Raw genomic sequence first — 26,320 nt, forward strand, 5'->3', positions numbered from 1 at the left:
CTCCATCTTTCCAACTTCAGGGTCTTTTCCAGGGAGTCTTCTCTTCTCATGAGGTGGCCAAAGTCTTGGAGCCTCAGCTTCAGGATCTGTCCTTCCAGTGAGCACTCAGGGCTGATTTCCTTCAGAATGGAGAGGTTTGATCTTCTTGCAGTTCATGGGACTCTCAAGAGTCTCCTCCAGCACCAGAATTCAAAAACATCAGTTCTTCAGCAATCAGCCTTTTTTATGGTCCAACTCTCACTTCCATACATCACTACTGATGTATAGATGGTACTTAACCTCAGTAAAATTAGCAAAGATTTACCATATGAGTGATAAGTTATGTTGAAAATGTAAAGAAAAAGAAGGAACATTTTACCATATGTGGTGGACGTGTCCAAAGGTGGAAGACGTCTGGGAAAAGATATATAATGAATTGAAAAAAATGTTGAAATATACATTTATTAAGAAACCAGAAGCCTTTCTACTTGGAATAATAGGAATGGAATTGCCTAAAAAAGATGTTAGATTGTTTTTGTATGCCACAACTGCAGCAAGAATTTTACTTGCCCAAAATTGGAAATCACAGGAAATACCAACAGTGGAAGATTGGCAGATGAAGATGTTGGTCTTTTTGGAGCTGGACGACCTTACTGGATGAATCTGCGATCAGAAAGAGGAGGAACATCAAGAAGAAAGGAAGAAATTTAAGGAATATTTAGTAAAATATAAGAATATAACATTAGTGGAAATACTTGCAAGTACTACATTTGGTTTAGGATTAAATTATGTTGAATGGTGTAAGATGATGGATTGAGAATATTATGAAAAGAAAGGAAGTTAGCAATTTGAACAAGTTAATTTTATCAGAAAGTGGATATTGGAAAGTTGCTAAAATGAGATTTAATGAAAATCAGTTAGGAAGGATTTGAGGAAGTCACCCAATAATGGAATGCAATTTGAATTTTTAACTGTAAGAAGCTTTGAATGTATGTATGTTTTTTATTTGTTTGTTTGTTATTTTGTGTTGTGTTAAATTTGGAAAATTAATTTAAAAAATTGAAGAAGAACGTCTACCACTGAGAGTTTCCAGGGATCTACTGCAGGCAGATCTCCTGCAGCATACCTCAAGCCTCTCCCCTTTGAGGTTGTCACCTACATGTGATCTCCTCCCTCTCTTTCTCTCTCTCCTGCATAATGATGAATTGCCTTTGGTGATCTCACAGGCCCACACCCATTCCCACACTGACCAACTCCTATGCTCATTCCTCAGCCAAGTCTGTCCCTCCCAATCCTCAGCTTCTTGAACCCTAAAATTATGGTGACCATGGCAACAAAAGGCAAACACCTCAGGGGTGTATATAACCATAGTAGCCAGCAGTCTGGGATACAGTTCCACAGATCACTGCAAAGATGAAGACTCTGCTGGTTGCCTTGCTGGTGGCGATCTTATGCGCCGGAAAAGGTAAGGCACATTTCTCACCTTTGCTTAGGAAAAGAGCTGCAGAAAAGGACGGGAGACTTGGAGACTCAGAGAATCGCAAGACTGTAGGGTTGGGCGGGATGCCATCTAGTCCAAACCCCTGCAACTCAGGGGAAGAGCATAAGGTGTAAGCATCAGAGCACTATAATCTCAGGGCTGTGGGTTCAGTTCTGTGATCTACAATCTAAAAGGGGGACCTAATATATACTGCTCAGACCAGTGCCTCATGTTTAATACTGAATGCCCCATTTTAAAAAACCCTCACCCAAGTTTCTAACACCATGGAGAGTTTTCTACTGAAGATTTATGAATGTATAAGAGGAGCCCTGCTGGCTCAAATCTATGATCCATTTGATCTATCATCCTGTTTCTGTTAGTTCCCAGCCAGATGTTTTCAGGAAAGAGGGCATGAAGGCAACAGCTGTTGTCCTGCCTCAGCCACCGGCATCCTGAGGTATACTGCACTAACTCTGGAGGTTCCATTTGGCCAGTGGAATTGTAGGAATTAATTAGGCATTGGTGCGAAGAAGTGTTGTTTCCTCTTGCTTCGTCCCATCTGTCTGATGGTGTGGGATTTAGAGGGCAAGTCAGATGAGGGAAGGTGGAAGGGACTGTGTGAATGAAGGCTTGTGTGAGTAGCCTTTCAGAAACGTCTAAAAGGCGATGGGAGAAGAAGTGACCATATCCCACTCAAACAAAGAATACGCAATAGACTATTGGATTAAATAACAGAAAAGTAGGTTTAGGTTGTCCCTAGCCCAGCTGAATGTTGGAAGATTCTTATCCCTGCAGAAGAGTTTCCTAAGAAAGGTTGGGTCACCCAGACACGCTTCAGATACGCAGGGTGTACCTGTGGCAGGAACATGTATCTGTCTAATGCGCCGCCATGCTCTCCCCTGCTCCTGCGCATAGAACATGTTACATGATCTGACATTAGTGTACGGAAAGCTGTGTATATGAATAATCTGCCTAGGCATTCCAGCCACCCTGCGGGGGGTTTTTTTGCATCAGGAAGATTGTAAGGGTGGACAATTCACATACAGGTATGGCTCTATGTCTGTGGATGTTGAACGGCACGCATTTTGCACAGTGTGCTGAAAAGTTGCGCAGGAGAATGAAATTTCTCAGGACACGCAGAGCCTTCATGCTGGGCCCTTTAGGAGGAAAATGGGGGAAATTAGGGATGCAATATTTTTGGATAATATGTTTTGTTTAAATTTCTAATAAAAAATTATTTAAAAAAAATATCTGAGGTCCCATCCTCCAAATTACAATCCAATAGGATTGTAAGACTATAGCTGGGAAGGGGTGGGGACACATAAGCAGACTAGATTGAAACCAAACAAACAGTAAACAAAGGAAGAGTTTGGGGTTGAAAAACTGCCCCTCTGGGCTTCCTGTGCGCCAGGGGATGGACCCCTCTCCCAACACTGCAGGAGAGAGACAGAGATGATCAGATAATGACAGGGGAATTGCATTTTCTGCATTCCTCTTTGGTTGCAAGAGGAATCTGGCTCTCACCTGGTGTTTGGATGTTTGGCACTCGCTTCCGAGTACAGACAAAGGCACTGGGTGCATGGAGCATTTTGGCTGCCACGACCCCCTGATCCCGTACCTGGAAGCACAGGTTATCCTTCTAATTGGGTTTTTAAAATTGGAGTAAACCACAGGCAGGGGCTAGAGATGATGAGATAAGAAACCACGAAAACAACCCAGCTACAAGGATTTTAAAGGTTTGGCTTGAGAGGGGATTTCATTCAGTGAAAGAGACGAGGGGCACACGGTTTGCTTATATTAAAGTTTTTCTCTACATTTATGATATGGCAAACCCTCCCAGGAATGCAAGTTACAAAAACCACATCTGTAAAAGAAATTGGAACATAAATTGGAAGAAATTGGAACATAAATATTTAACAAAACTGGAACTCGGTCCAGTATATCTGAAGGAGCGTCTCCACCCCCACCGTCCAGCCCGGATACTGAGGTCCAGCGCCGAGGGCCTTCTGCCAGTTCCCTCACTGCGAGAAGCCAAGTTACAGGGAACCAGGCAGAGGGCCTTCTTGGTGGTGGCACCCGCCCTGTGGAACGCCCTCCCACCAGATGTCAAAGAGAACAACAACTACCAGACTTTTAGAAGACATCTGAAGGCAGCCCTGTTTAGGGAAGCTTTTAATGTTTGATGTATTATGGTATTTTAATGTTGTGTTGGAAGCTGCCCAGAGTGGCTGGGGAAACCCAGCCAGAGGGGCGGGGTATAAATAAAATAAAATTACAACAACAACAACAACAACAATTTATTATTTATACCCTGCCCACCTGGGAATGAATGAATGAATGAATAAATAAATAAATAAATAAATAAAAACTGTGTGTGAGAGAGAAAGGAACTGAGAGGGAAGGGGGGGAGAAACATTACGCTTTGAAAATACAGAGCAAAGTTTTCCCTAACGTCTGTTATCCACAAAAGAATGTTTTTTGAGATAAGGATAATTGGCCATAAATCAGTGGCAGGGCAGAAAGGAGTCTACCAGCTGCGGGAATAGAAGCTACGTGAAGTCTGGATTCAGACCATTCTTTCTAGGCTGGAGAAATGGCCAAGATGGCTTGTTTACTGGAAGCCAAATCATGGGATGAAGCAATGAAGTGACTCTGGAAACTGTGAGATAACTGCTTCTCTCAAGGCATGATGGGAACCATCACCAGTTGCAGGAATGAAGGCTATAACATCATATATGGGTAGGAAAATATTACGGGGCGTGGGAACTATCACATGCAGGAAAGAATAAGGATTACACTTAGATTTCCTCACTTGAAACTTTATAAATTACCTAATATACCAACACAAATGAAATCACAAGATTGGAGCTGTTATATAAGGGATGATTATATCTGAATGGAATGTAATGGAACTTATTAGGATTTTGGAAGGCAGAAAATATGTAGAAGAACGAAGCCATCAAATCTAGCACATGGAGAGGCCAGTTTGATTAAACTGTATCATTTGACATTTGAAAAATTGGCATTAATAATTGTATTAACTGGATAAAATTGAGGCTATTATATAATGAGGCTGGATATAATGAGGCTGTTATTGGAATGATGTTGGAAAATCGATGAAAACATATTTAGAAAAAGAAAAAGAAAAACCGCCCCTCCATTTTGCCAACATGTCAGGGGCACAGGGCTGTGAAACAAACCATCGGTCATATTTGGCTTTGTGACGTCCATCAGATTGCTTACAAGATGTCACCAGGAAGCCTATTCAGAATGAAGGCAAAGTTTCCCGCCCTCACTTGGATTTGGCTTCCTTGGTCCATCGCAACTTCTCACAGAATCCTTCAGCTGCAGGGCGGTGTCAAGGTGGCAGGTTGCCCCGTACATTTTAATAAAAGCCAGAAAGAATTACAAACCGAGAGCTGTAATCCTGTGGGAATTGAGGTGGGCAGAACCTTGCTCTGTGAACATGGCAATACTTGAGAATAAATATGCAATGAAGTGTGCTTTGTGGGAGTGGCCTGGCCTGTTTGTCTCCTATTTTTCTGCGGTTGTTTGCTGGGTGCATAGAGCAGCCTTTGTGCTGGGTGGGGCTGATGATAGACATAGTACAAAACCTCTGGAAGTCACTAGGCTGGAAAAGCCTGCTTTTCTTTATTCTTATAATTCTTATAATCATTATTGCTATTATAATATAATAATAATAATTTATTATTTATACCCCGCCCATGTGGCTGAGTCTCCCCAGCCACTCTGGGCGGCTCCCAATTAAGTATTAAAAACGATAGTGTTAAATATTAAAAACTTCCCTGAACAGGGCTGCCCTCAGATGTCTTTTAATAATAGGATAGCTACTTATTTCCTTGACATCTGAAAGGAGGGCGTTCCACAGGGTGGGTGCCAATACCTAGAAGGCCTCTGTCTGGTTCCCTGTAACCTTACTTCTCGCAATGAGGGAACCGCCAGAAGGTCCTCGACGCTGGACTTCAGTGTCCAGGTAGAACGATGGGGGTGGAGACGCTCCTTCAGGTATACAGGACCGAGGCCGTTTAGGGCTTTAAAGGTCAGCACCAAAACTTTGAATTGTGCTCGGAAACGTACTGGGAGCCAATGAAGATCTCTCAGAACCGGTGTTATGTGGTCCTGGCGGCCACTCCCAGTCACCAGTCTAGCTGCCGCATTCTGGATTAATTGCAGTTTCCGGGTCACCTTCAAAGGTAGCCCCATTTAGAGCATGTTGCTGTAGTCCAAGCGGGAGATAACTAGAGTATGCACCACTCTTGGGAGACAGTCCGCGGGCAGAGAGGGTCTCATCCTGCGTACCAGATGGAGCTGGTAGACAGCTGCCCTGGACACAGAATTAACCTGCACCTCCATGGACAGTTGTGAGTCCAGAATGACTCCCAGGCTGCACACCTGGTCCTTCAGGGGCACAGTTACCCCATTCAGGACCAGGGAGTCCCCCACACCCGCCATATTATAATAATGATTGGTAGCCTTCGAAAGTCAAATATTTCTATTTGCAAGTCAATTCAACACTGGCCATTTTGTATTTCAGCAGAATCCTGGCTAGGTTGCAAATTAATGGATTACTTTACCCAGCCAGATGGGTGGGGTATAAATAATAAAACTATTAAAATTATTAATGTCATTTTTCCTGTCTAAGGAAACATCCCCCAACCCTTTTTTGTCTCCTAGTCCCGGTCTTTTGCTAGGAGGTGTGTTGTGTGCAGGTCCCAGAAACAGAGGTGTTGCCAGTGAAACTGCTCTGCCTCAGTAGGCTGGCTGTTTGCCAAATTGCTTGGGATCTTACCACCAAGAGTTTGCAACGCCCATGCCGTAATTTGCGCTTAATGAAGGGTTTGGAGATGTGCAGAGGAGAATGTCAACAAGGTCCTTATCTATGCATCTAGATTTCCACAGCTCATTGCGTGGAACCCTACAATATGCACCTCTGAGGCCGCTGGCTGGAGGAATCCCGGAATCGTAGAGTTGGGACCCAATGGGTCATCTAGTCCAACCCGCTGCAATGTGGGAATACTAGTGAAAGAATCCCTGACAAGTGGACACCCAACCTCTGTTGAAAAAGGAAGGAGAGTCTACCGCCTTCTAGCCCAGGGGTCAGCAACCTTTTTCAGCCGTGGGCCGGTCCACAGTCCCTCAGACCATGTGGTGGGCCAAGCTATATTTTTTGGGGGGGAATAAACAAATTCCTATGCCCCACAAATAACCTGAAGGAGCGTCTCCGCCCCCATTGTTCTGCCTGCCTCATTGTGAGAAGCCAAGTTACAGGGAACCAGGCAGAGGGCCTTCTCGGTAGTGGCACCCGCCCTGTGGAACACCCTCCCATCAGATGTCAAAGAGAAAAACAACTACCTGACATTTAGAAGACATCTGAAGTCAGCCCTGTTCAGGGAAATTTTTAATGTGTGACATTTTAATGTATTTTTAATCTTTGTTTGAAGCCGCAAGAGTGGCTAGGGAAACCCAGCCAGATGGGCGGGCTACAAATAAATTATTATTATTATTATTATTATTATTATTATTATTATTATTATTATTACCTTATTACCTAGAGATGCATTTTAAATAATAGCACACATTCTACTCATGTAAAAACACACTGATTCCCAGACCATCTGTGGGCTAGATTGAGAAGGCGATTGGGCCACATCCGGCCCGCGGGCCTTAGGTTGGCTACCCCTGTTCTAGTTCTTATTATGATTTCACACTCTTTAGTTAAACCATTCCTGCTTTCGAGTGCCTGGGGAAACCCAGCCAGATGGGTGGGGTATGAATTATAAAATAATAATAATAATAATAATAATAATAATAATAATAATAATAATAATAATGATGATGATGATGATGATGGCAAGCAGTTGACCTGCTTTCTCATTGATGCTTTTTAGTGTGTTGTGGTTTTCATGGCCTGCTCAGAGGTAAACTCTGGTATTAATAGCCTCATTCAGAACCTCCTTCTTAGAAGGAAATGTGCTTTGCATTACTTACTTTGAAATGTGTTAAGCCAGTCCTGGTCTGTTTGGAGGCGCCCTTGTGTTAGAAGTAAAAATCCTGCTCCTTATGGGGCAATCCAGTCAGATGGGTAGGGTACAAATAATAACAATCATAATCACTGTGGTCGAAACCACTGAGCCTCTTGGGCTTGTTGATCAGAAGGTTGCTGGTTCGAATCCCCGTGACGGGGTGAGCTCCTGTTGCTTGAAAGCATGTCAAAGTGCAAGTAGATAAATAGGTACCGCTCTGGCGGGAAGGTAAACAGTGTTTCTGTGCGCTGCTCTGGTTCCGGTGTTCCGTTGCGCCAGAAGTGGCTTAGTCATGCTGGCCACATGACCCGCAAAAACTGTCTGCGGACAAACGCCGGCTCACTCGGCCTGTAAAGCGAGACGAGTGCCGCAACCCCAGAGCCGTTCGTGACTGGACTTAACTGTCAGGGGTCCTTTAATAATAATAATAATAATAATAATAATAATAATAATATTCAAAGAGTCCTCTAACCAGGAAACACCTGCCCCAATAGAACAGTCTGAATTTGGTCTCTGGAAGATCTTCATCCTCTGGTTTGGGTAAACTTCAGGATTCAGAATGTGGGAGCAACCAGTTCTCCATGGGACCTTGAGAAAAACACCTGGGCATTCTATCTGATGAGGATCTCTTAACTAATTTTGGAGGTATCCATACCTCTAAGGCGCCAATGTGGAAGCTGTGGTCTTCCAGATGTTGAATGACAGCTCCTGCTATCCTTGACCTTTCACTATGCTGGGAGTTGAGGCTAAACAGTATCTGGAAGAGCAAAGTGTTCCTCGCTCCCTGCTCTAAGGCGTGTTGCTTCGCCCCAAGGTGAAGACAAACGTTGATTTATGTTCACCTGGGAAAGAGATGCCTTTGCTTGACTTTTGCTTCTCTGTTTTCTTTCCGCACAGCCCACGGCTTTTTTTGCTACAGGTGCGAGAACGAGCCTTCCAACTGGAACTGTATGAAGGCAGTTAAGTGCGCAGAACAGGACCAGTTCTGTACCACCATCACTTCCACATCAGGATCGGGTAGGTAGCAAACCTTTATTATATTCTCTCTGAAGCTACAGTTGCTGAACATGAGGTGAAGGAAGCCCTATCCCTCAAGGGCACTGGCAGTATGACAGATCACTCTTCTTCCTAGGCTGGGTGAAAAAAGGGCAAAAACAGGTTACTGACTGGGACAGAGTGACGTTTGCAGCTATTGTTAAAGTTGCAAAAAACAAAGAGCAGGCGACTGAGGGAGGGAGGAATTTTTGTAACAACATTGGTATACCAGCTCCGCTCAAGGCATGACGGATGGCAGCAACAACCGAGAAAAGACAGCCACAACATTTTACAAAGACAGGAAGAAAGAATAGGGACAGAATAAATGTCACACACAAGAAGAACAATGAGATCTTCACTTCTAAATTGTTGAATGTGTTAACACAAATAGAAGTTATATACAGTGGTACCTCGGGTTACATACGCTTCAGGTTTCAGACTCCGCTAAAATATTACCTTGGGTTAAGATCTTTGCTTCAGGATGAGAACAGAAATTGTGCAGCGGCGGCACAGCGACAGCAGGAGGCCCATTAGCTAAAGTGGTGCTTCAGGTTAAGAACAGTTTCAGGTTAAGAACAGACTTCCAGAACGAATTAAGTTCTTAACCCGAGGTACCACTGTATATTGCAGCTGTTGCATGAGGGATTACTAATGCCCTCCCACCAGATGTCAAAGAGAACAACAACTACTAGACATTTAGAAGACAACTGAAGGCAGCTTTTAATGTTTGACGGACTACTGTATTTTAATATTTTGTTGGAAGCTGCCCAGAGTGGCTGGGGAAACCCAGCCAGATGGGCAGGGTATAAATAAATGATGATGATGATGACTGGAATGTAAGTGAAATCATTAAGATTTTGGAACACAGAAACAAAGTAAATAATCAAACCATCAATTCTAGCATTTGGGGGCCACCTAAATTACATAATTGGGCATTTGTATGATTTGTGTTAGGAATTGTATTATAATCTGGCAATGTTATAATGAGGCTGTTATTGGATTATTGTAATTGGAAAACTAATAAAAATTATTATCAAAAAAAGAAAAAGAAAAGAAAGCTAGCCGTCACCTATGGCCCATCTGCATGCTCCGAACCCAGCTCCCGTTGCTCGGTCCCTGCTCCTGCCAACCTAGCAGTTCGAAAGCACGCCAGCGCAAGTAGATAAATAGGTACCGCTGCTGTGGGAAGGTAAACAGGATTTCCGTGCACCCGGGTTTCCGTCACGGTGTCCCATTGTGCCAGAAGCGGTTTAGTCCTGCTGGCCACATGACCCGGAAAGCTGTCTGTGGACAAACACCGGCTCCCTTGGCCTGAAAGCGAGATGAGCGCTGCAACCCCTAGTCGTCTTTGAGTGGACTTAACCATCCAGGGGTCCTTTACCTTTTACCTAGTAAAAGGGGACCCCTGACAATTAGGTCTAGTCATGGCTGACTCTGGGGTTGCAGTGCTCATCTCGCTTTATTGGCCAAGGGAGCCGGCATACAGCTTCCAGGTCATGTGGCCAGCAGGACTAAGCCGCTTCTGGTGAACCAGAGCAGTGCATGGAAACGCCATTTACCTTCCCGCTGGAGTGGTACCTATTTATCTACTTGCACTTTGACGTGCTTCCGAACTGCTAGGTTGGCAGGAGCAGGGACCGAGCAACGGGAGCTCACCCCATCGCGGGGATTCGAACCGCCGACCTTCTGATCGGCAAGTCCTAGGCTCTGTGATTTAACCCACAGCGCCATGCGCCAAATAAGGAAATAAAATTCCCAAACGACAATTTGAAATGTCGTGACTTAAAACTCAGGGAGCACCCTCACGGCCTTTATTTTAACAATGGTCTTCAAACATTTTGCTGGGCGTGGAAAGACCAAGCAACGGAAGCTCACCCTGTTGCGGGGATTTGAACCGCCGACCTTCTGATCAGCAAGTCCTAGGCTCTGTGGTTTAAACCACAGCGCCAACCGCGTCCCTTACCTTTTACCTACCCGTGTATAATCGCCCCCTTTCATTCCTGTCCTCCAGGCAAGAACGCCGTGTACCAGCTTAGCAAGAGATGCACCCCTACCTGCACGGAGAACTTCATCGACACAGGCCTGACGAGCGTTTCGACCAAGTGTTGCAGCCATTCCCTCTGCAATATCAGCGGGGCCACCAGTGTCAAAACCAGCGGCCTGCTGATGGCCGTGGGCGTCCTGGCCAGTTTCTTCTACATCTTCCAATCCCTCTTGTGAGGAGGTGTTGCGGAGCAAAGGTCACAGTTCTCCTATCCAAAACTGTCAAATGTCGCTCCCCTTTCCCTTGTTTGAGATCAAGAAATCCGCCGTGGACGGCAAATACCACCCCAAGGAAGCATTGCGGAAGGGCTTGCTCACCTGGATCATTGCCCTGAATGCTAAAATTCCTGACTTGCAGAGCGTGGAGTTCTCTCCACCTGCCCAGAAACCTCTCGCTCCTCTTTGGTGCTGCAACACACCATCTTCTTCTCCCCAGTCCCTCGACAAAGTAGCTGATGAGTCTTCTCCTCCATTCACCCCATATCATTTGGCCCCCCCCCAAAGCCTCAGGTCATTCCCAGACAACACATTTTCTGACTGGTTTGCACAGAGTTTGGTTTGCACAACCTTTGCCATTCCCAGACAACCCACGTGCCAAATCAGTTTGCACAAAGTTTTCGAGGAAGCGAAATAATATCAACTGTTTGCGTTTGTGGCGTAGGGGAGATCAAATGACGTTGCATCAAGCAAATGCCATCTCATATGTTCCTTTATCATTCCTCGTTGCTTTCCTTATTGAAGGGAGTCCCCAGGGGAGCGGATTGGTTGCAGAAACCAATTTTTATTTTTCTGCCAGAGTTTTCTTTTATGTTAGAAGAGGAAAAGGCTGGAAGCGCCGCAGGTCTTGGTGAGCTCAGAGCAGATCTGCAGCACCGGCTCAAGCTGGTTCCACGATCACCTTTCCTAATTTCCCCAGGCATTCAAAGAAGTCTATTTTTTCTTTAAAAATGTGTGTATGTATTTTGGGTGGTGGTGGCTAGAGATCTCTAATTTAAAAACAAAAACAGAGGCTGTGCTAAGCTACGGTTTCTGGGGATTTCATTAGAACTTTTGTTGTAAAAAAAATTCTAACAAATAAATTAAATAAAAATTAACCAGCCTCATAGTAACTGGGCCAGGCCAGCCCCCATTGATTGGCTGGGCACAAGATCAGAAGCTGGGATTGGCATTTGTTGGGTGGGGAGAAGGCCGAAGCCAAGGGAGCCATCAGCTGATGGAGGTGGAAGGTACATGCCCCAAACAGGATGTTTTTAAAAGTCTCTCCCACTTTGCACCTTCCTCCACATTTGATGTTCTGCTCTGCGCCTGTGATTTGTAAAGCTGGAGCACATGTTAATAAAGTTTTGCCATTTAAGATCTGCAGCCTCAGTCGTCATTGATAATCTGTTTCAGTAGCCATTGCAATGTTATAAACTGAAGAATCGAATACTAGAATTGGGTTATTGCTTTTGATCTTGCTGTGAACCAAAAATCTCCAAATGAATCTGAACTTCAGTGTCTAAAATCCCTGATAGAGGACAAGGCTCCTGAAATCACGTTAAAGGCTGCCAAATTCTGTGTGATTGCCATGAAACTTAGGGAACAAGCTGTGGTATCATAATGATTAAGGTTTTAAATGGTAATATTAGGTTATATGTTAATGACTAAGTTTTAATTTATATATTTTTTAACTGTTGCTATATCTAATTGCAAATTCAAACGTATCCCTATCGTGTTTTAGGACTTCCTTGGTATTGTATGTGGGCTAGAACTGGTCTGAGACCGAAATAATAAATTCAAATATTCTGTTTCAGTAGCCATGTCAATATTATACACTGAAGAATAGAATAATAGAATTGGGTTATTATATTATTGTTTTTGGTCTTGCTGTGAACCACCCTGAGACCTCCGGGTATAGGGCGGTGTATAAGTTGAATAAATAATAAATGATAAAAATAATTGCAGAGTTGGAAGGGACCCCCAAAGGTCATCTAGTCCAGCCCCTACCAATGCAGGAATCTCAGCTAAAGAATCCCTGGCAGATGGCCATCCAACCTCTGCTGAAAAAACTCCAGTGAAGGAGAACCCACCACCTGCTGAGGAAGTCCGTTCCACTGTGGAACAGTTCTCACTGCCCAGAAACTTCTTCCTAATGTTTAGTCAGAATCTCCTTTATTGTAATTCGAATCCGTGACTTGTGTCAGAGGAAGGCGGAGGAAAAACCCCAAAGCAGGCTGCCAGGAACGGATAAGGCAAGGAAAAGTCCTTATCACCTGCTTTTTAAATCAATATTTATGGACAGAGGCTTGGAACTCAGCCTCTTGGAATAATGGCGTTGTCCCAAGTGACTCTCCACCCCCTTTTACCCCCACTTCCTCGTTCATCATCATCTCCTCTACGGGTGGCGCTGAGGGTCCTCTGCTTCTGAGTCCTTTGCTCTCCTACTTTCAAGGCTCGCCGGTTTCTGGGAGATGGGGGGTCTGGAATGCTTTCTAAAGACACTGTGTCCATCAGTTGTTGCCCTCCTGGAGGTTCCTATTCCTTCTCCTGTTCTCCCATTATTTCCCAACTTCCCCGTCTCCACTCCCACGGGCCTTGTGCCTGCCACCTCTCTGCACGCCTGGCCCAACCCAGCCTCACCCCTTTGCCACGGTGATGTTGCCAGAGGGAGGGAGGAAGGAAGATGGGGAAGGCCACGCCAGGATCGCGGGCTGGGAGCAGGCAGGCAGGCAGCCGTGGCTGTTGGGCTGTCTGTCTGGCATAGCTGTCAACTGTCCCTTATTTGGCAGGAAACTCCCTTATTCCAGTGCTGTGTCCCGCTGCTGTCCCTTATTGATGATATCCCTTAAATTTCCCGGGTTTCATGCTCGCCCAGCTCGGGAGGCAAGCAGCGGCTCAGGGTCCTCCACCGCGAGAGAGAGCGTGTGCACAGTATATATTGTCATTATACTTTTTTATATGTATTTCTTAATATACACTATTCTTATACATTATTTGTACTCCTATTATCTTCAAACAATAACTCATAATCTTTCACAGTGCGTCTCTGAATCCCTTTAGTGTTATTTTCCCTTGACTAATAGATTCCAGATAATCTACATATTTTCCCCAATCCTTGGTAAACTTTTGGTCTCTTATATATCTTACTTTGCCTGTAAGTCTGTCCATTTCCATGTAATCTAGTAGTTTAGATCTCCACTCCTCTACCGTTGGTGTTTCCTGCCTTTTCCACATCTGAGCCAGCATTACTCTTGCTGCTGTAACTGCATAGTACACTAGTCTACAATCTTCTTTTTTTATCTCGTGGCCTAATATACCTAATAAGAAAAATTCTGCCTTCTTTGAAAACGTGTATTTTAAGATCTTCTTTAATTCTATATAAATTTTTCCCCAGAACTGCTTCACTTTTCCGCACTCCCACCACATGTGGTAGAAAGAGCCCTCACTAACCCTACATTTCCAGCACTTGTTATCCACCTTGTACATCTTTGATAATTTCATAGGTGTTAGCGGGTGGCAGCGGGCAGGCAGGCAGCCCCTCTCTTGCGAGACTTCCGCCGCGCTGCCAGGGGAAGCCGGAGGCGGCTGAGGAGGCGGCCTGAGGAAGAGGAGGGGATGGGGAGAGACGCAGAAGGGAGGCGCTTCAGTGGCCATTGCGGTGCCGCAACCGCCTCATGCTGGGCTCGCGGGTAAGAGTCTCTCTTCCTCCCTCCCTCTCTCTCAAGCGGGAAAGGGGTGATGGAACTCCTCGCGCCAGGACGACGGCAGCCCCGGCGTGCATAAGCTAAGCAAAATCCCTTATTTGGGCTGCTGATCTCTTATTTTCAAGGCTGCTGGTCCCTTATTTTCAAATCTGTAAGTTGACAGCTATGCTGTCTGGGGTGGGGGCTTTCCGCCTCCTCCTGGCTGCTATCACTCACCTGGCCTTAGGGCTGCCCCACCCTCCCCATCGCAGCAGCCCAAGAGCGATCCCACCCCAGCCAGCCAACCAGCCAGATGGGCACGTGGGGTGGGAGGGCGGAAGAGGGATGGAGATGGCGAGACTTGCGGGGATTTTTCTGTTCTGTCTCCCCCCAAAAAAGCTCAACAACTTTAGGCACTTTGTGATAAATAAATGGGTTTTGGTTTGCAGTTTGGGCACTCGGTCTCTAAAAGGTTTGGCACCACTGGCTTAGCACCACTGGCTGGGAATAGTCTGCCCCCCGGGCCCTGTGGCATTTTTCCATCTCCACCGTATTAAGCAGTTGGTCCCTTACCTTTCTTGCCCTGATCTGGCCACAGTGATCCATGCAACGGTCACCTCCAGGCTTGATTACTGTAACTCGCTCTACGCAGGGCTGCCCTTGAAGCTGACCCAGAAACTCCAGCGGGTGCAGAATGCCGCAGCGAGACTCCTCACGGGGCCCTTGCCGCGGGATCTTATTCACCCAGTGCTATACCAGCTGCACTAGCTCCCGGTGGAGTACAGGATCAGGTTTAAGGTGCTGGTTTTGACCTTTAAAGCCCTATGCGGCCTAGGACCCTCGTACTGACGGGACCACCTCTCCTGGTATGCCCTGCGGAGGACCTTAAGGTCCACAAATAACAACACCTTGGAGTTCCTAAGTCACAAGGTGGTTAGATTGGTCTCAACTAGGGCCAGGGCCTTTTCAGTACTGGCCCCGATGTGGTGGAACGCTCTGTCCCAAGACACTAGGGCCCTGCGGGACTTGACATCTTTCCGCAGGGCCTGCAAGACAGAGGTGTTCTGCCTGGCATTTGGTTTGGACTCAGTCTGACCCTTATATCTTCCCTCCCCTTACGGTTTTGATTTATGGGCTACTTTTAAAATGAGGCTGCTTTTTAAATTGCATTTTAACCTGTATTTTAAAGTGGCTCCCCCCCCCCCATTATGTTTCCATTGTAATTTTACTGGTGTTAGCTGCCCTGGGCCCGGCTTTGGACGGGGAGGGCAGGATATAATTATTATTATTATTATTATTATTATTATTATTATTATTATTAAACGTGATTGGCTAATTCCGGGATTCACCTGTAGGCCAATCAGGTTGCGGATTCACTTCCACCTGGAGTTGGATTGGGTGGCTCCTGTGGACCAATCAGACTGCTGCATTCTGGGTCCTATTGTTCTAGGACCAATCAGACTGCTGCCTTTTGGATCCTCTTCAACTCAGTACATAACAGAATGTCTGCTGGTGCTACACTACTGTCAATGGGATGTGCAATCCCAACCCCAAGTAGAAAATCTAAAGGAAAGGGCCAGTAGTTTTGAAAGGGAAGCACCCCCCCCTAAAAAAAATTGTTCGGATATCAGAAAGACTCGTGGACTTTCCATGACTGCGGAGAAACAGACTGTTTTTACGTATTATTAGATCCAGTTTCACAAGGATCTGTGTGCTCGAATGAGAACCAGAGGGTCCCTCCCCCAACATCATTACTTCTGAGAATTATGGAATAAACATGAAAATACATTTAATGCCTCCTACAAGTATCACCGTGCCAACAAAGGTCCGTATAGTTAAAGCTATGGTTTTCCCAGGAGTGATGTATGGAAGTGAAAGCTGGACCATAAAGAAGGCTGATCGCTGAAGAAATGATGCTTTTGAATTCTGGTGCTGGAGGAGACTCTTGAGAGTCCCATGGACTGCAAGAAGATCCAAACCATCAATTCTGAAGGAAACCAGCCCTGAGTGCTCACTGGAAGGACAGATCCTGAAGCTGAGCCTCCAGTACTTTGGCCACCTCATGAGAAGAGAAGACTCCCTGGAAAAGACCCTGATGTTGGGAAAGATGGAGGGCACAAGGAGAAGGGGAGGACAGAGGACAAGATGGTGGGACAGTGTTCTTGAAGCTACCAGCTTGAGTTTGACCAAACTGCGGGAGGCAGTAGAAGACAGGAGGGCCTGGCGTGCTCTGGTCCAGGGGGTCACGAAGAGTCGGACATGACTAAATGACTAAACAACAACAACAACAAGTAGGGAAGCGTCTCCTCCAGCCTGGGGTTTTTCAGTTGGTATATTTTCTGTAACATCTCATTGACCCACGAACTACTGCATTAGTGGTGGGCCATTTGCACATCATTGTGTTTTATTGTTTTTTTCTGTAGTGCTTCCCCCAATGTTGTTTCACGATTGCCACCTGCCAGGGCACTTTTGCACGGGAGAACAACAAAAGCGGCACAAGCTTTGCAGTGTGGAAAGTTACAGGATGTCAGCAGAAAGTTACGGGACAAGTGCAGATTGGAAATGAAGTGGCATGTGCACCCCAAAATTGTTGCAAGTGAACTCAGTATTGAAGGACGGATCCTGTTGATATAGAAAAAAATAGAGGTGGTTGGCTTTTGCTGCCCAACTCCCAAGGGACTGTGTTACATAAATTACGGAGGGGGGGCACATCTTTAAAGTTGTTAAAAGTTACAAATATTATGCCTGAATGTATTCTTTCGACTTGACAGCTCAGGGAAGTTACCAAGCTTTAAAAATAAAATAAAATCAACTCCTTTGACAGTTTCCTCCATTCCAAAGCTATTTTTCCCCTTGAAAAAGGACTCCAGGAAGTTCCCAGAGGTGACAATTGCTGAGCTGATTGTTGACCATGTCTGGATCCCATCACAAGACTTGCCAAGGGATCTAGACAAATGAAGTTCTATTGTACTTCGGGTGGTGGGACTTCAGAGGTGTTTGCCTCTGCTAATCTTATACCTGAGTCTTGCCCTGACATGTCTGCTTATGCCAATCTTGTACCAAGGACTTGTCTGGACATGTCTGCCAAGGTTAAACTACTGTAACCCCTGTCTACCCCTCCCCTTTTGTGACATGTCAATGATGCTGTCAGGGCCACCCGAGGTCCCAGCTCACAAGAGACCAAAGTCCAGTCCAGCTTATATACAGAAACTTTTATTGAAGAACATTGTTGGCTTTACATCCGAGGTCCATGGCCCTACGTCTGTTAGGCTTAGACCGCTGAAGTCCCCTCTGAATCAGTCCCGCCTCTACACCAGTTTAAGAGGCTTGTGCTGGACCACCTCTTCCTCTCCTTCCTTTTCTGCAGGGTCTTTCTGCCCCCCTGGGTTCCCTCCCTCCGGGACTCCCCAGAGGCTGAATCCTCTGACGCCTGTTCCCCCCTCCTTCGCGCTTTGGGACCAGGCTCCTCCCCTGGGCTCTCCTCACTTCCGCGCGCCTCCACATTTGAACTTGGCGCGCGTACGTTGCTTCTGACCTTCCTTTCGACAGTTACACTGCTCCCGGTACTACTCTCCGCCCCTTCCGGCAGGACGTCTTGCCCCGATCTCCTTCCCCTCTCTGCTTCCTGCTCTGCTCCCTCTGACACACTGGTAACTCCACCCCCTTCACTCCGTTCCGGCGGAGAAGCCGGTCCCGATCTCCAACTCCCACTGGGGGACTGCTTCCCCCTCTGGCTCCCCTTGGCCTGACCAGGGGGGCTCCCTTTTGGGAATCTTCCGATTCACTGGAAGGACTCATGGACAACCTCGGGTCATTGTCATCCTCTTCCTCGTCGCCCTGGGATCCTTCCCCCTCGCTCTCTGTCTCCTCCCTCATCTGCGCCTCTCTCCCTGAACCCCTGACAGATGCTGTACCAACTGTATTCTGGGATATGGTGGAAAAGTTATAAAAGTTATAAAAGTCCTTGTTACCCCAAAATTCCTCTTTGAACCTGTTGCGCAATAAACTTTGGTCTACAGCTATTTGCTCCAGTTGGTGGCTGGACTCCTTCCTTTATTCCGCAGGGACCCGCGGCCTCTGCCCAACGAGTTGGGTGACTGAGCAGCCTCACACATAGATTTTTCCATAACAGACTGAGTCCCCCAAGTCCACAATCAGTCAGAAATGAATGGATGGAGGCAGGATGCAGTGAAAGCAAAGCAAATTTTATTTTTCTCTTGCAACAGAGTTCCCTCCCCTCCTTGCAAGGAGGCAAGAGAGACCCGGAACCCAGAAGAAACATCTCTTTTAAGGGTTTTGCATTTGGGAAGTGGATTACAAGCACATCCCCTCTACAAACAGTCAGAAATTACATCACACAGAAGGTGGGATTACTGTGGCTCAGGCAGGCCAAAGTGTGATACTCCTGAGGATTTAGCAAGTTTTACATTGTTCCAGACCCAGTTTACACAAAACATTAGCATTTGATAAGACAATCAGGATGTTGGTCAGACATCCCTCAATGCAGAGCATCTGGGCAAACAATGACCATTAGTACGAAGGAGGTTCATGGATATAGGAGAGAATTTCCTTCAGGGACTTCCCCTAATTGCTCTCTGCCTACCTGCTCTCAGGCAAGGGGGATTAAGAAGACAGAGGAAATATTGAGAGCCAAGATGGCTTTTGGATTGCTCTCCTATACTAATTTAGACGTATGGTTTACTGTATGTATGTGTGTTTACCTTGTGCAATTATCAACATTTATTCTATATTTAAAGCCTTAGAATTCCTATAACAATGTATAACCCCCCTGCCAGGTACCATCACTGAGTACAAACCATCATGAATCCACAATATATGGCTCCATTTATTCAATGGATTTGCCACTTAAGAGCAGGTCGCTTATAGACATGGACCACGGTATCCCAAGCTCGGGTGTCCAGCTGTTTCCGGACTACAACTCCCATCATCCCTAGCTAGCGGGACCAGTGGTCAGGGATGATGGGAATTGTAGTCCCAAAAAACAGCCAGAGACCCTGACATGGACTTTGCACGGACAAATATAACAAAATTTGAAACCCGTCGATACAAAACGCAGTAGGTTAAGAAATTGCTAACAATTGTTGCGGGAATATGCGGTTTTATTTTTCTTCTTTCGTTTCTTTTGCTTAAAAAACGCAGAACCTTTCATGTAAAGAGAAAAAAATTTGAATAAACGCTGAACAGGGTGCCTGGAGGAGGCCAAGGCTTGCCTGATGTTGCAGGGTCAAAATGTAGCCAAAAGGAATCATTAAACTTTCTTTGCAGAACACAATAGCTGAGCCCGTAGAGAAAGCAGCTCACTTCGAGGGCATTCCAGACTGGCCCTTCCTCTTTGCGTGGACCAGACACTTTTTATTTGGGGGGCCACAGGTTACACCAGTTGTGTTTGCAGCAGAAGACGGACTTGGGCGCGCTGCTTGAATTATTGCTTTCGGTGGGACAAGCCTGGCCGCACCTCTTGGTGATGAGAACCTTGGCACTGTCACCTTGAGGCAGGAAGGAAAGGAAAAAGAAAACTTATGTGAAGCCCTTGCCCAATACAGAATCCAAGCCTAATTACAGATACCGGCATACAGATTCTCTGCTGTCTCCACAACTGCCAGAACTTAGCTTGTAAGCTCCTTGCAGCAGGGACCTAGGTGTTTTGGTTGTGGTTCATTTGAGTTTTTGACTGCCTATGTTAGTCTGTAAAAGTGCATTGATGATCCTAGATAAATAATTGAAGATTTGTCCCGAAGGCAGCATGAATGGGGTGGTGGTGGCCAGGGCCGGATTTAGGTTTGATGAGGCCCTAAGCTACTGAAGGTAATGGGGCCCTTTATATGTCCAGCTGTCCTTTGTCAACAACAAATGGTCACTGTTCTTTGTGTTGAATATATGCCAGCTGGTAATTTATGGACCTAATAGGTATCTAAAGCCATTTGCTTGTAACAAAGTATGTATTTTATCATTATAATTGTTGAAGTGAAATACAATTAAGAAGTATATTAATAATAATAATAAAAAGGTAAAGGACCCCTGACAGTTAAGTCCAGTTGTGAACGACTCTGGGGTTGTGGCGCTCATCTCGCTTTACTGGCCAAGGAAGCCGGCGTTTGTCCGCAGTTTTTCCGGGTCATGTGGCCAGCATGACTAAGCCGCTTCTGGCGAACCAGAGCAGTGCACAGAAACGCCGTTTACCTTCCCGCCGGAGCGGGACCTATTTATCTACTTGCACTTTGACGAGCTAGTGAAATACAATTAAGAAGTATATTAATAGTGAAATAATGATCAAGCTCTAACTTAACTTGCTGTATGTAGGTTTTATTTTATTTGTTTTTTAGCTTATATTTTGGAAATGTACACTAAACTGCTTCTGGTGCAATGGGACACCGTGACGGAAACCAGAGTGCACAGAAACGCCGTTTACTTTCCTGCCCCAGTGGTACCTATTTATCTACTTGCTTTTGAACTGCTAAGTTGGCAGGAGCTGGGACCGAGCAACGGGAGCTCACCCCACCGCGGGGATTCAAACCGCCGACCTTCCGATGAGCAAGTCCTAGGCTCGGTGGTTTAGACCACAGCGCCACCCACATCCCCTGATGAAAATAAGGATGTCCTATTCAATCATCATCATCATCATAAGTGCTTTTCAATATGAGTAGGAAAATTAGAATAACCCTGATAAAACTAGAATAAGCACTGATGGTGATGATGATGATAATAATATTTTTTACTTTTCACTACGTATTTTTATTATGTACTTTTGAAGTTTATACATTTCACTAATTTTATACATTTTACTAATTTAACCCAGTGGTACCTATTTATCTACTTGCTTTCGAACTACTAGGTTGGCAGGAGCTGGGACAGAGCAACGGGAGCTCACCCCGTCACGGGGATTCGAACCGCTGACCTAATCGGCAAGCCCAAGAGTCTCAGTGGTTTAGACCACAGCGCCATCTGCGTCCCTGTCTTCCCTCTACCCGTCCCAGGATCTGTGCATGTGGAAATTGCACGGAATTTCCGTAGGGTTTTTGTTTGTTTGTTTGCTCAAGAGGGCTGGCCAGTCTTGAGATCTGTTCAAATGTGCAGCTAAGCAGCTGATCGCAGGACTCACCTGTTTCGTCAACATCCCTCATTGTTAGACATGCATTTTCATTGTCAGGGCAAATAGTCATTTGCAGGCACTTCCAATTAGAGGGCTGTCTTTCGCAAGTGAAACAAATAATCGAATGAGCTGCAAAGCGAAGGGAGAGAGGGAGATAAAACTTTGGGGGCAGGAAATTCCTGGAGAGCACAATCACTTTAAGTACTTGCTTTTAGCTTTTTAAAAAGCAACAACTGATAACTTCATTGTTTTCTATTTTTTGTAAACTGATTTGAGGATGTGTTTCCCCCTATTTTGGCTTCCTTTAATAATAATAATAATAATAATAATAATAATAATAATAATAATAATAATAATAAATTAATAAAATAATAATAATAATAATAATAAATTTTTATTTTTATCCAGTCCTCTCCAGCTGAAGGCGGGCTCAGAGCGGCTAACAACAGTAAAATGATAAAACATTCTAAAATCATTTCATTCTAAAATTAATTCCAATCAGATGAATGGCAACCTCCACCTTAGCCATGAGCAAAGGGCTGGCCTTGCCGGGTGCAATTTTTTTATTTTTTAAAAAGCCAGCAGGGTGCTCCCCCCAGCCCTCCCAGGCTACCCCCCCCCCGTCATAGCACAACCATCTTTTGAAACTCTATAGCAGTTTCGTATTATGTGGCGCCAGTAGGTGGCATCATCCTGCAAAACGATGCTCCAAAGTCCTCCCAGGCACACTGCAAAGGAATTGGATCGTGGTGAAAGCAGTTAGTCAAAACCAGGTCAGCATTTGTGATAGGTCAATGCAAGAAATTCTTGGCTGGGTAAACAGCAAACAGCAGCTCCTTCCGCCTTTGAAGTGTTGCCAATCAAAGTTTGGCTTATTCTTTCGGAGGCTCAGCCAGTCCTCCTCCAGTGAGGACAGCTTCTTCCACCCCGCACTTTCAGGAATAAGCAAAACAGAGCCAGTTTGAAATGAATGCCAACACGATTTCCTTATGGATTTAGCATGCAAGTAAATCCCACTGAAGCTAAGAACAGATTCGTGAATTTAGGTTTCTTTCAGTTCCGTTTCCCCCCCAGCTCTCCACATTTTGGCACCAATTTGCCTTAAACAATGTCCTTGCATCATTTCCTCAGTGTTTAAATGTGAACTTTCCCTAATGTTTTTGCATGCAATTTTGAATGTACAGTGATACCTCGGCTTAAGTACTTAATTCGTTCCGGAGGTCTGTTCTTAACCTGAAACTGTTGTTAACCTGAAACACCACTTTAGCTAATGGGGCCTCCTGCTGCCGCCGCGCCGCCGGAGCACTATTTCTGTTCTCATCCTGAAGCAAATTTCTTAACCCGAGGTATTATTTCTGGGTTAGTGGAGTCTGTAACCTGAAGCGTATGTAACCTGAAGCGCATTTAACCTGAGGTACCACTGTATGTATTGTTGTGAGCAAGTTTCCATATATTGCATTTCTGCACATTATTTCCCCTTAATGTATGCAACAGATTATTTGGTTGGAGAATAGCATTGCAAAATTCAGAGAAGGGTGAATTTTGAAGGAAAGCTGTGTATTGGCCCACGTCTTGTTTTGGGAAGTGCAAATTAATAATAATAATAATAATAATAATAATAATAATACAGTGGTACCCCGCAAGACGAACGCCTCGGAAGACGAAAAACTCGCTAGACGAAGGAGTTTTTCGTTTTCTTAGCCGCTTCGCAAAACGCATTTCCCTATGGGCTTGCTTCGCAAAACGAAGCTTGCCCCGCAAGCTCAGGGGATAGCGGGGAAGCGCAGAGTGTCTTCCCCGCTGTCCCCGGACCTCTTTTGAAGCAAGGGGCGGCAACGGGGAGAAGCGATTCTCCCCGCAGCCCCTTCCCTTGCTTTAAAACAGGTCCGGGGACAGAGGGGAAGGCGTGCGCGCCTTCCCCTCTGTCCCTGGAGATTGCGGGGCAGGCAACGGGGGGGGGGAGCAATCTTCTCCCCACTGCCCCTTGCTTTAAAACAGGTCCGGGGACAGAGGGGAAGACGCGCGGCGCTTCCCTTCTGTCCCTGGACGGTCTCCATAGGAACGCATTGATTGATTTTCAATGCATTCCTATGGGAAACCGTGCTTCGCAAGAAGAAAAACTCGCAAGAAGAAAAAACTAGCGGAACAAATTAATTTCGTCTTGCGAGGCACCACTGTAAATTATTTGTACCCTTCCAATCTGGCTGGGTGTCCCCAGCCACTCTGGGCGGCTTCCAACAAAGACCAAATATACACTAACATTAATAACTTCCCCGAACAGGGCTGCCTTCAGATGTCTTCTGAATGTCAGGTAGTTGTTTATCTCTTTGACATCTGATTGGGGGGTGTTCCACAGGGCAGGCGCCACTACCGAGAAGGCCCTCTGCTTAGTTCCCTATAACTTTGCTTCTTGCAATGAGGGAACCGCCAGAAAGCCCTCGGCGCTGGACCTCAGCGTCCGGGCAGAACGATGGGGGTGGAGACGCTCCTTCAGGTATACTGGACCGAGGCCGTTTAGGGCTTTAAAGGTCAGCACCAACACTTTGAATTGTGCTTGGAAACGTGCTGGGAGCCAATGTAGGTCTTTCAAGACCGGTGTTATGTGGTCTCGGTGGCCGCTCCCAGTCACCAGTCTGGCTGCTGCGTTCTGGATTAATTGCCGTTCCCAGGTCACCTTCAAAGGTAGCCCCACATAGAGTGCATTGCAATAGTCCAAGTGGGAGATAACTAGAGCATGCACCACTGTGGCGAGACAGTCTGTGGGCAGGGAGGGTCTCAACCTGCGTACCAGATGGAGCTGATAAACAGCTGCCCTGGACACAGAATTGACCTGCGCCTCCATGGACAGCTGTGAGTCCAAAATGACTCCCAGGCTGTACACTTGGCCCTTCACAGTTACCCCATTCAGGAACTCTCCTTAAAATGAAAAGCAAACCAGCTACCCCCCCCAACTTTGGAATGGAAACCAGCAGCCTTAATTTCCCTGCAAAAACAGCCAGGGTCATTCTATTAAAGCAGGCAACCTTCGGTTTCCCAAATCGTCATTCTGCCCTCATGCTTTGGTCAGGGAGGAGGCCAAGAGAGGAGCTTACCTATCTGTGTGCAGACGATCACCGCACCCACCAAGGAGAGGAGATAAGACGCCTTCTTCATTGTCGTTGCTCCAGCTGACTCTGAATGATCAAGTTCTCCTTTGGAGAGGTTATTTATAAAGGGATAAAGGCTGCTCTAGAATCCCCAATTATCTGCAACAGGGTGTGAGCTGTTTTGAATAAATTTTCCATTGTGGTCCAAAGGAAAGCCCAGCAATACATTTGGCACCAGCTTGGCTTCAGGAGTTACGGGAAGGAGGCGTGCAGGATACTATCCAACTTAGGGACTCCACGCTGGATTTTTGTAGGGTTTAATCCTTGACGCAATGGTTCCCAGCCTTTCTAAGTCCACGGTGCCCTTGACCAACCACATTCTGTCTGTGGCTCCCCTGTGGGAGCCACGCACAATGGGGTTTCCATTTCAGGACATGTGTGGGTGAGGATTCTCCCATTCCACAACTGCTCTACCACTTCCCGGTGGTGGTTTTTGGCGTGCGTGTAAATGGGAGCGCATGTTCTGATGGGAAGCCAAGCAAGGCCACGGCTCTGTAGGGCCAAGTTGGTGCATTCCACCTGGCATTCCCAAGTCTGCCTTTCCCGAAATTAGTGTGTGTGTGTGGAGGTGGAGAAGAGTAAGATTAGGATCAGAAGCAGAAGTGTTTTGTTATTGCAGGGAAGGAGAGAAGCAAGCATTGCAACAAAAGAAAAACACCCTTTCCCGCCAAATAAATGCCAGTGGATGGAGTCCTTAGCATGTTTGCTTGGAAGTGAATTCCACTGAAACAAGGGAGGGTTAAGGGCAAAGGTAAAGGGACTCCTGACCATTAGGTCCAGTCGTGGCCGACTCTGGGGCTGCAGCGCTCATCTCACTTTATTGGCCGAGGGAGCCGGTGTACAGCTTCCGGGTCATGTGGCCAGCAGGACTAAGCCACTTCTGGTGAACCAGAGCAGCGCACGGAAACGCCATTTACCTTCCTGCCGGAGTGGTACCTATTTATCTACTTGCACTTTGAGGTGCTTTCGAACTGCTAGGTTGGCAGGAGCAGGGACCGAGCAATGGGAGTTCACCCCGTTGCGGGGATTCGAACTGCCGACCTTCAGATTGGCAAGCCCTAGGCTCTGTGGTTTAACCCACAGCGCCACCTGCGTCCCTAAGTTACTTCCAGGTAAATATGGCCAGGGTCAGACTGTTAAAGGCAGAACACCTCTGTTTCTTTTGTTTGTCCGAAGTCCTTTATATACTGCTTTTCGTCAATATAACTACAAATCGGTTAGCAAAAATGAAATAAATGCAATCGAATGAGAAACAGCAGCAGCAGTGCAAAACAGCAAGATATGATTGTGAGGGTTGCTTTGGATGGTGTTTGTGGGTCCCCTCCAAACCTGTGGATTTGGGGTCTGCAAAATGAGAGTCTGCAGTGGAAGGAATGGCTGAAGTAGCCAAGCCAGTCCCTCTGTTAATATACTGGACCCTTACATGACTAAAGTGTTGGCTGCGTTGCCATAGAAACGACGAGCTGATGATGCTTCCAGAAGGAGGAAGTAGGCCTTTATCCCTCACCTGTTGGAGGTCACTTTGTCATAAAGGCAGGAAAACAATAGGGTAGGGGTCAGCAAACTTTTTCAGCAGGGGGCCGGTTCACTGTCCCTCAGACCTTGTGGGGGGCGGACTATATTTTGGAAAAAAAATAAAATGAACAAATTCCTATGCTCCACAAATAACCCAGAGATACATTTTAAATAAGACCAGGGAGAAGAGTCGGTGGAGGAAGATTGGAAGAAATTTAAAGATTATCTACAGAAGTATTATAAGATTAATGAATGTTAGAATGATGTTGGAATGAATTTATGTGATTTTAGCAGAAATGTAACAA

General features: G+C 45.9%; 2 protein-coding genes across 2 annotated transcripts; one reads left to right on the top strand and one right to left on the bottom strand.

The window, feature by feature from the left end:
- Nucleotides 1-1,296: 1,296 nt before the first annotated feature.
- On the top strand, nucleotides 1,297-11,935 carry LOC309374192 (lymphocyte antigen 6E-like). Its single transcript, XM_081919083.1, has 3 exons — nucleotides 1,297-1,444; nucleotides 8,401-8,520; nucleotides 10,550-11,935. Exons 1-3 carry the CDS (start codon nucleotides 1,393-1,395, stop codon nucleotides 10,756-10,758), a joined length of 381 nt encoding a protein of 126 aa, XP_081775209.1. The 5' UTR covers nucleotides 1,297-1,392; the 3' UTR covers nucleotides 10,759-11,935.
- Nucleotides 11,936-18,427: 6,492 nt separating this feature from the next.
- Nucleotides 18,428-24,779, bottom strand: LOC309374203 (lymphocyte antigen 6E-like). The gene is made up of 3 exons (XM_081919091.1): nucleotides 24,447-24,779; nucleotides 21,364-21,483; nucleotides 18,428-19,750 (listed from the first exon to the last, which is right to left on the bottom strand). Exons 1-3 carry the CDS (start codon nucleotides 24,505-24,507, stop codon nucleotides 19,617-19,619), a joined length of 315 nt encoding a protein of 104 aa, XP_081775217.1. The 5' UTR covers nucleotides 24,508-24,779; the 3' UTR covers nucleotides 18,428-19,616.
- Nucleotides 24,780-26,320: the final 1,541 nt, after the last annotated feature.

The sequence above is a fragment of the Podarcis melisellensis genome (assembly GCF_964234715.1).
Source record: "Podarcis melisellensis genome assembly, chromosome: 7".
NCBI classification, from domain to species: domain Eukaryota; kingdom Metazoa; phylum Chordata; class Lepidosauria; order Squamata; family Lacertidae; genus Podarcis; species Podarcis melisellensis.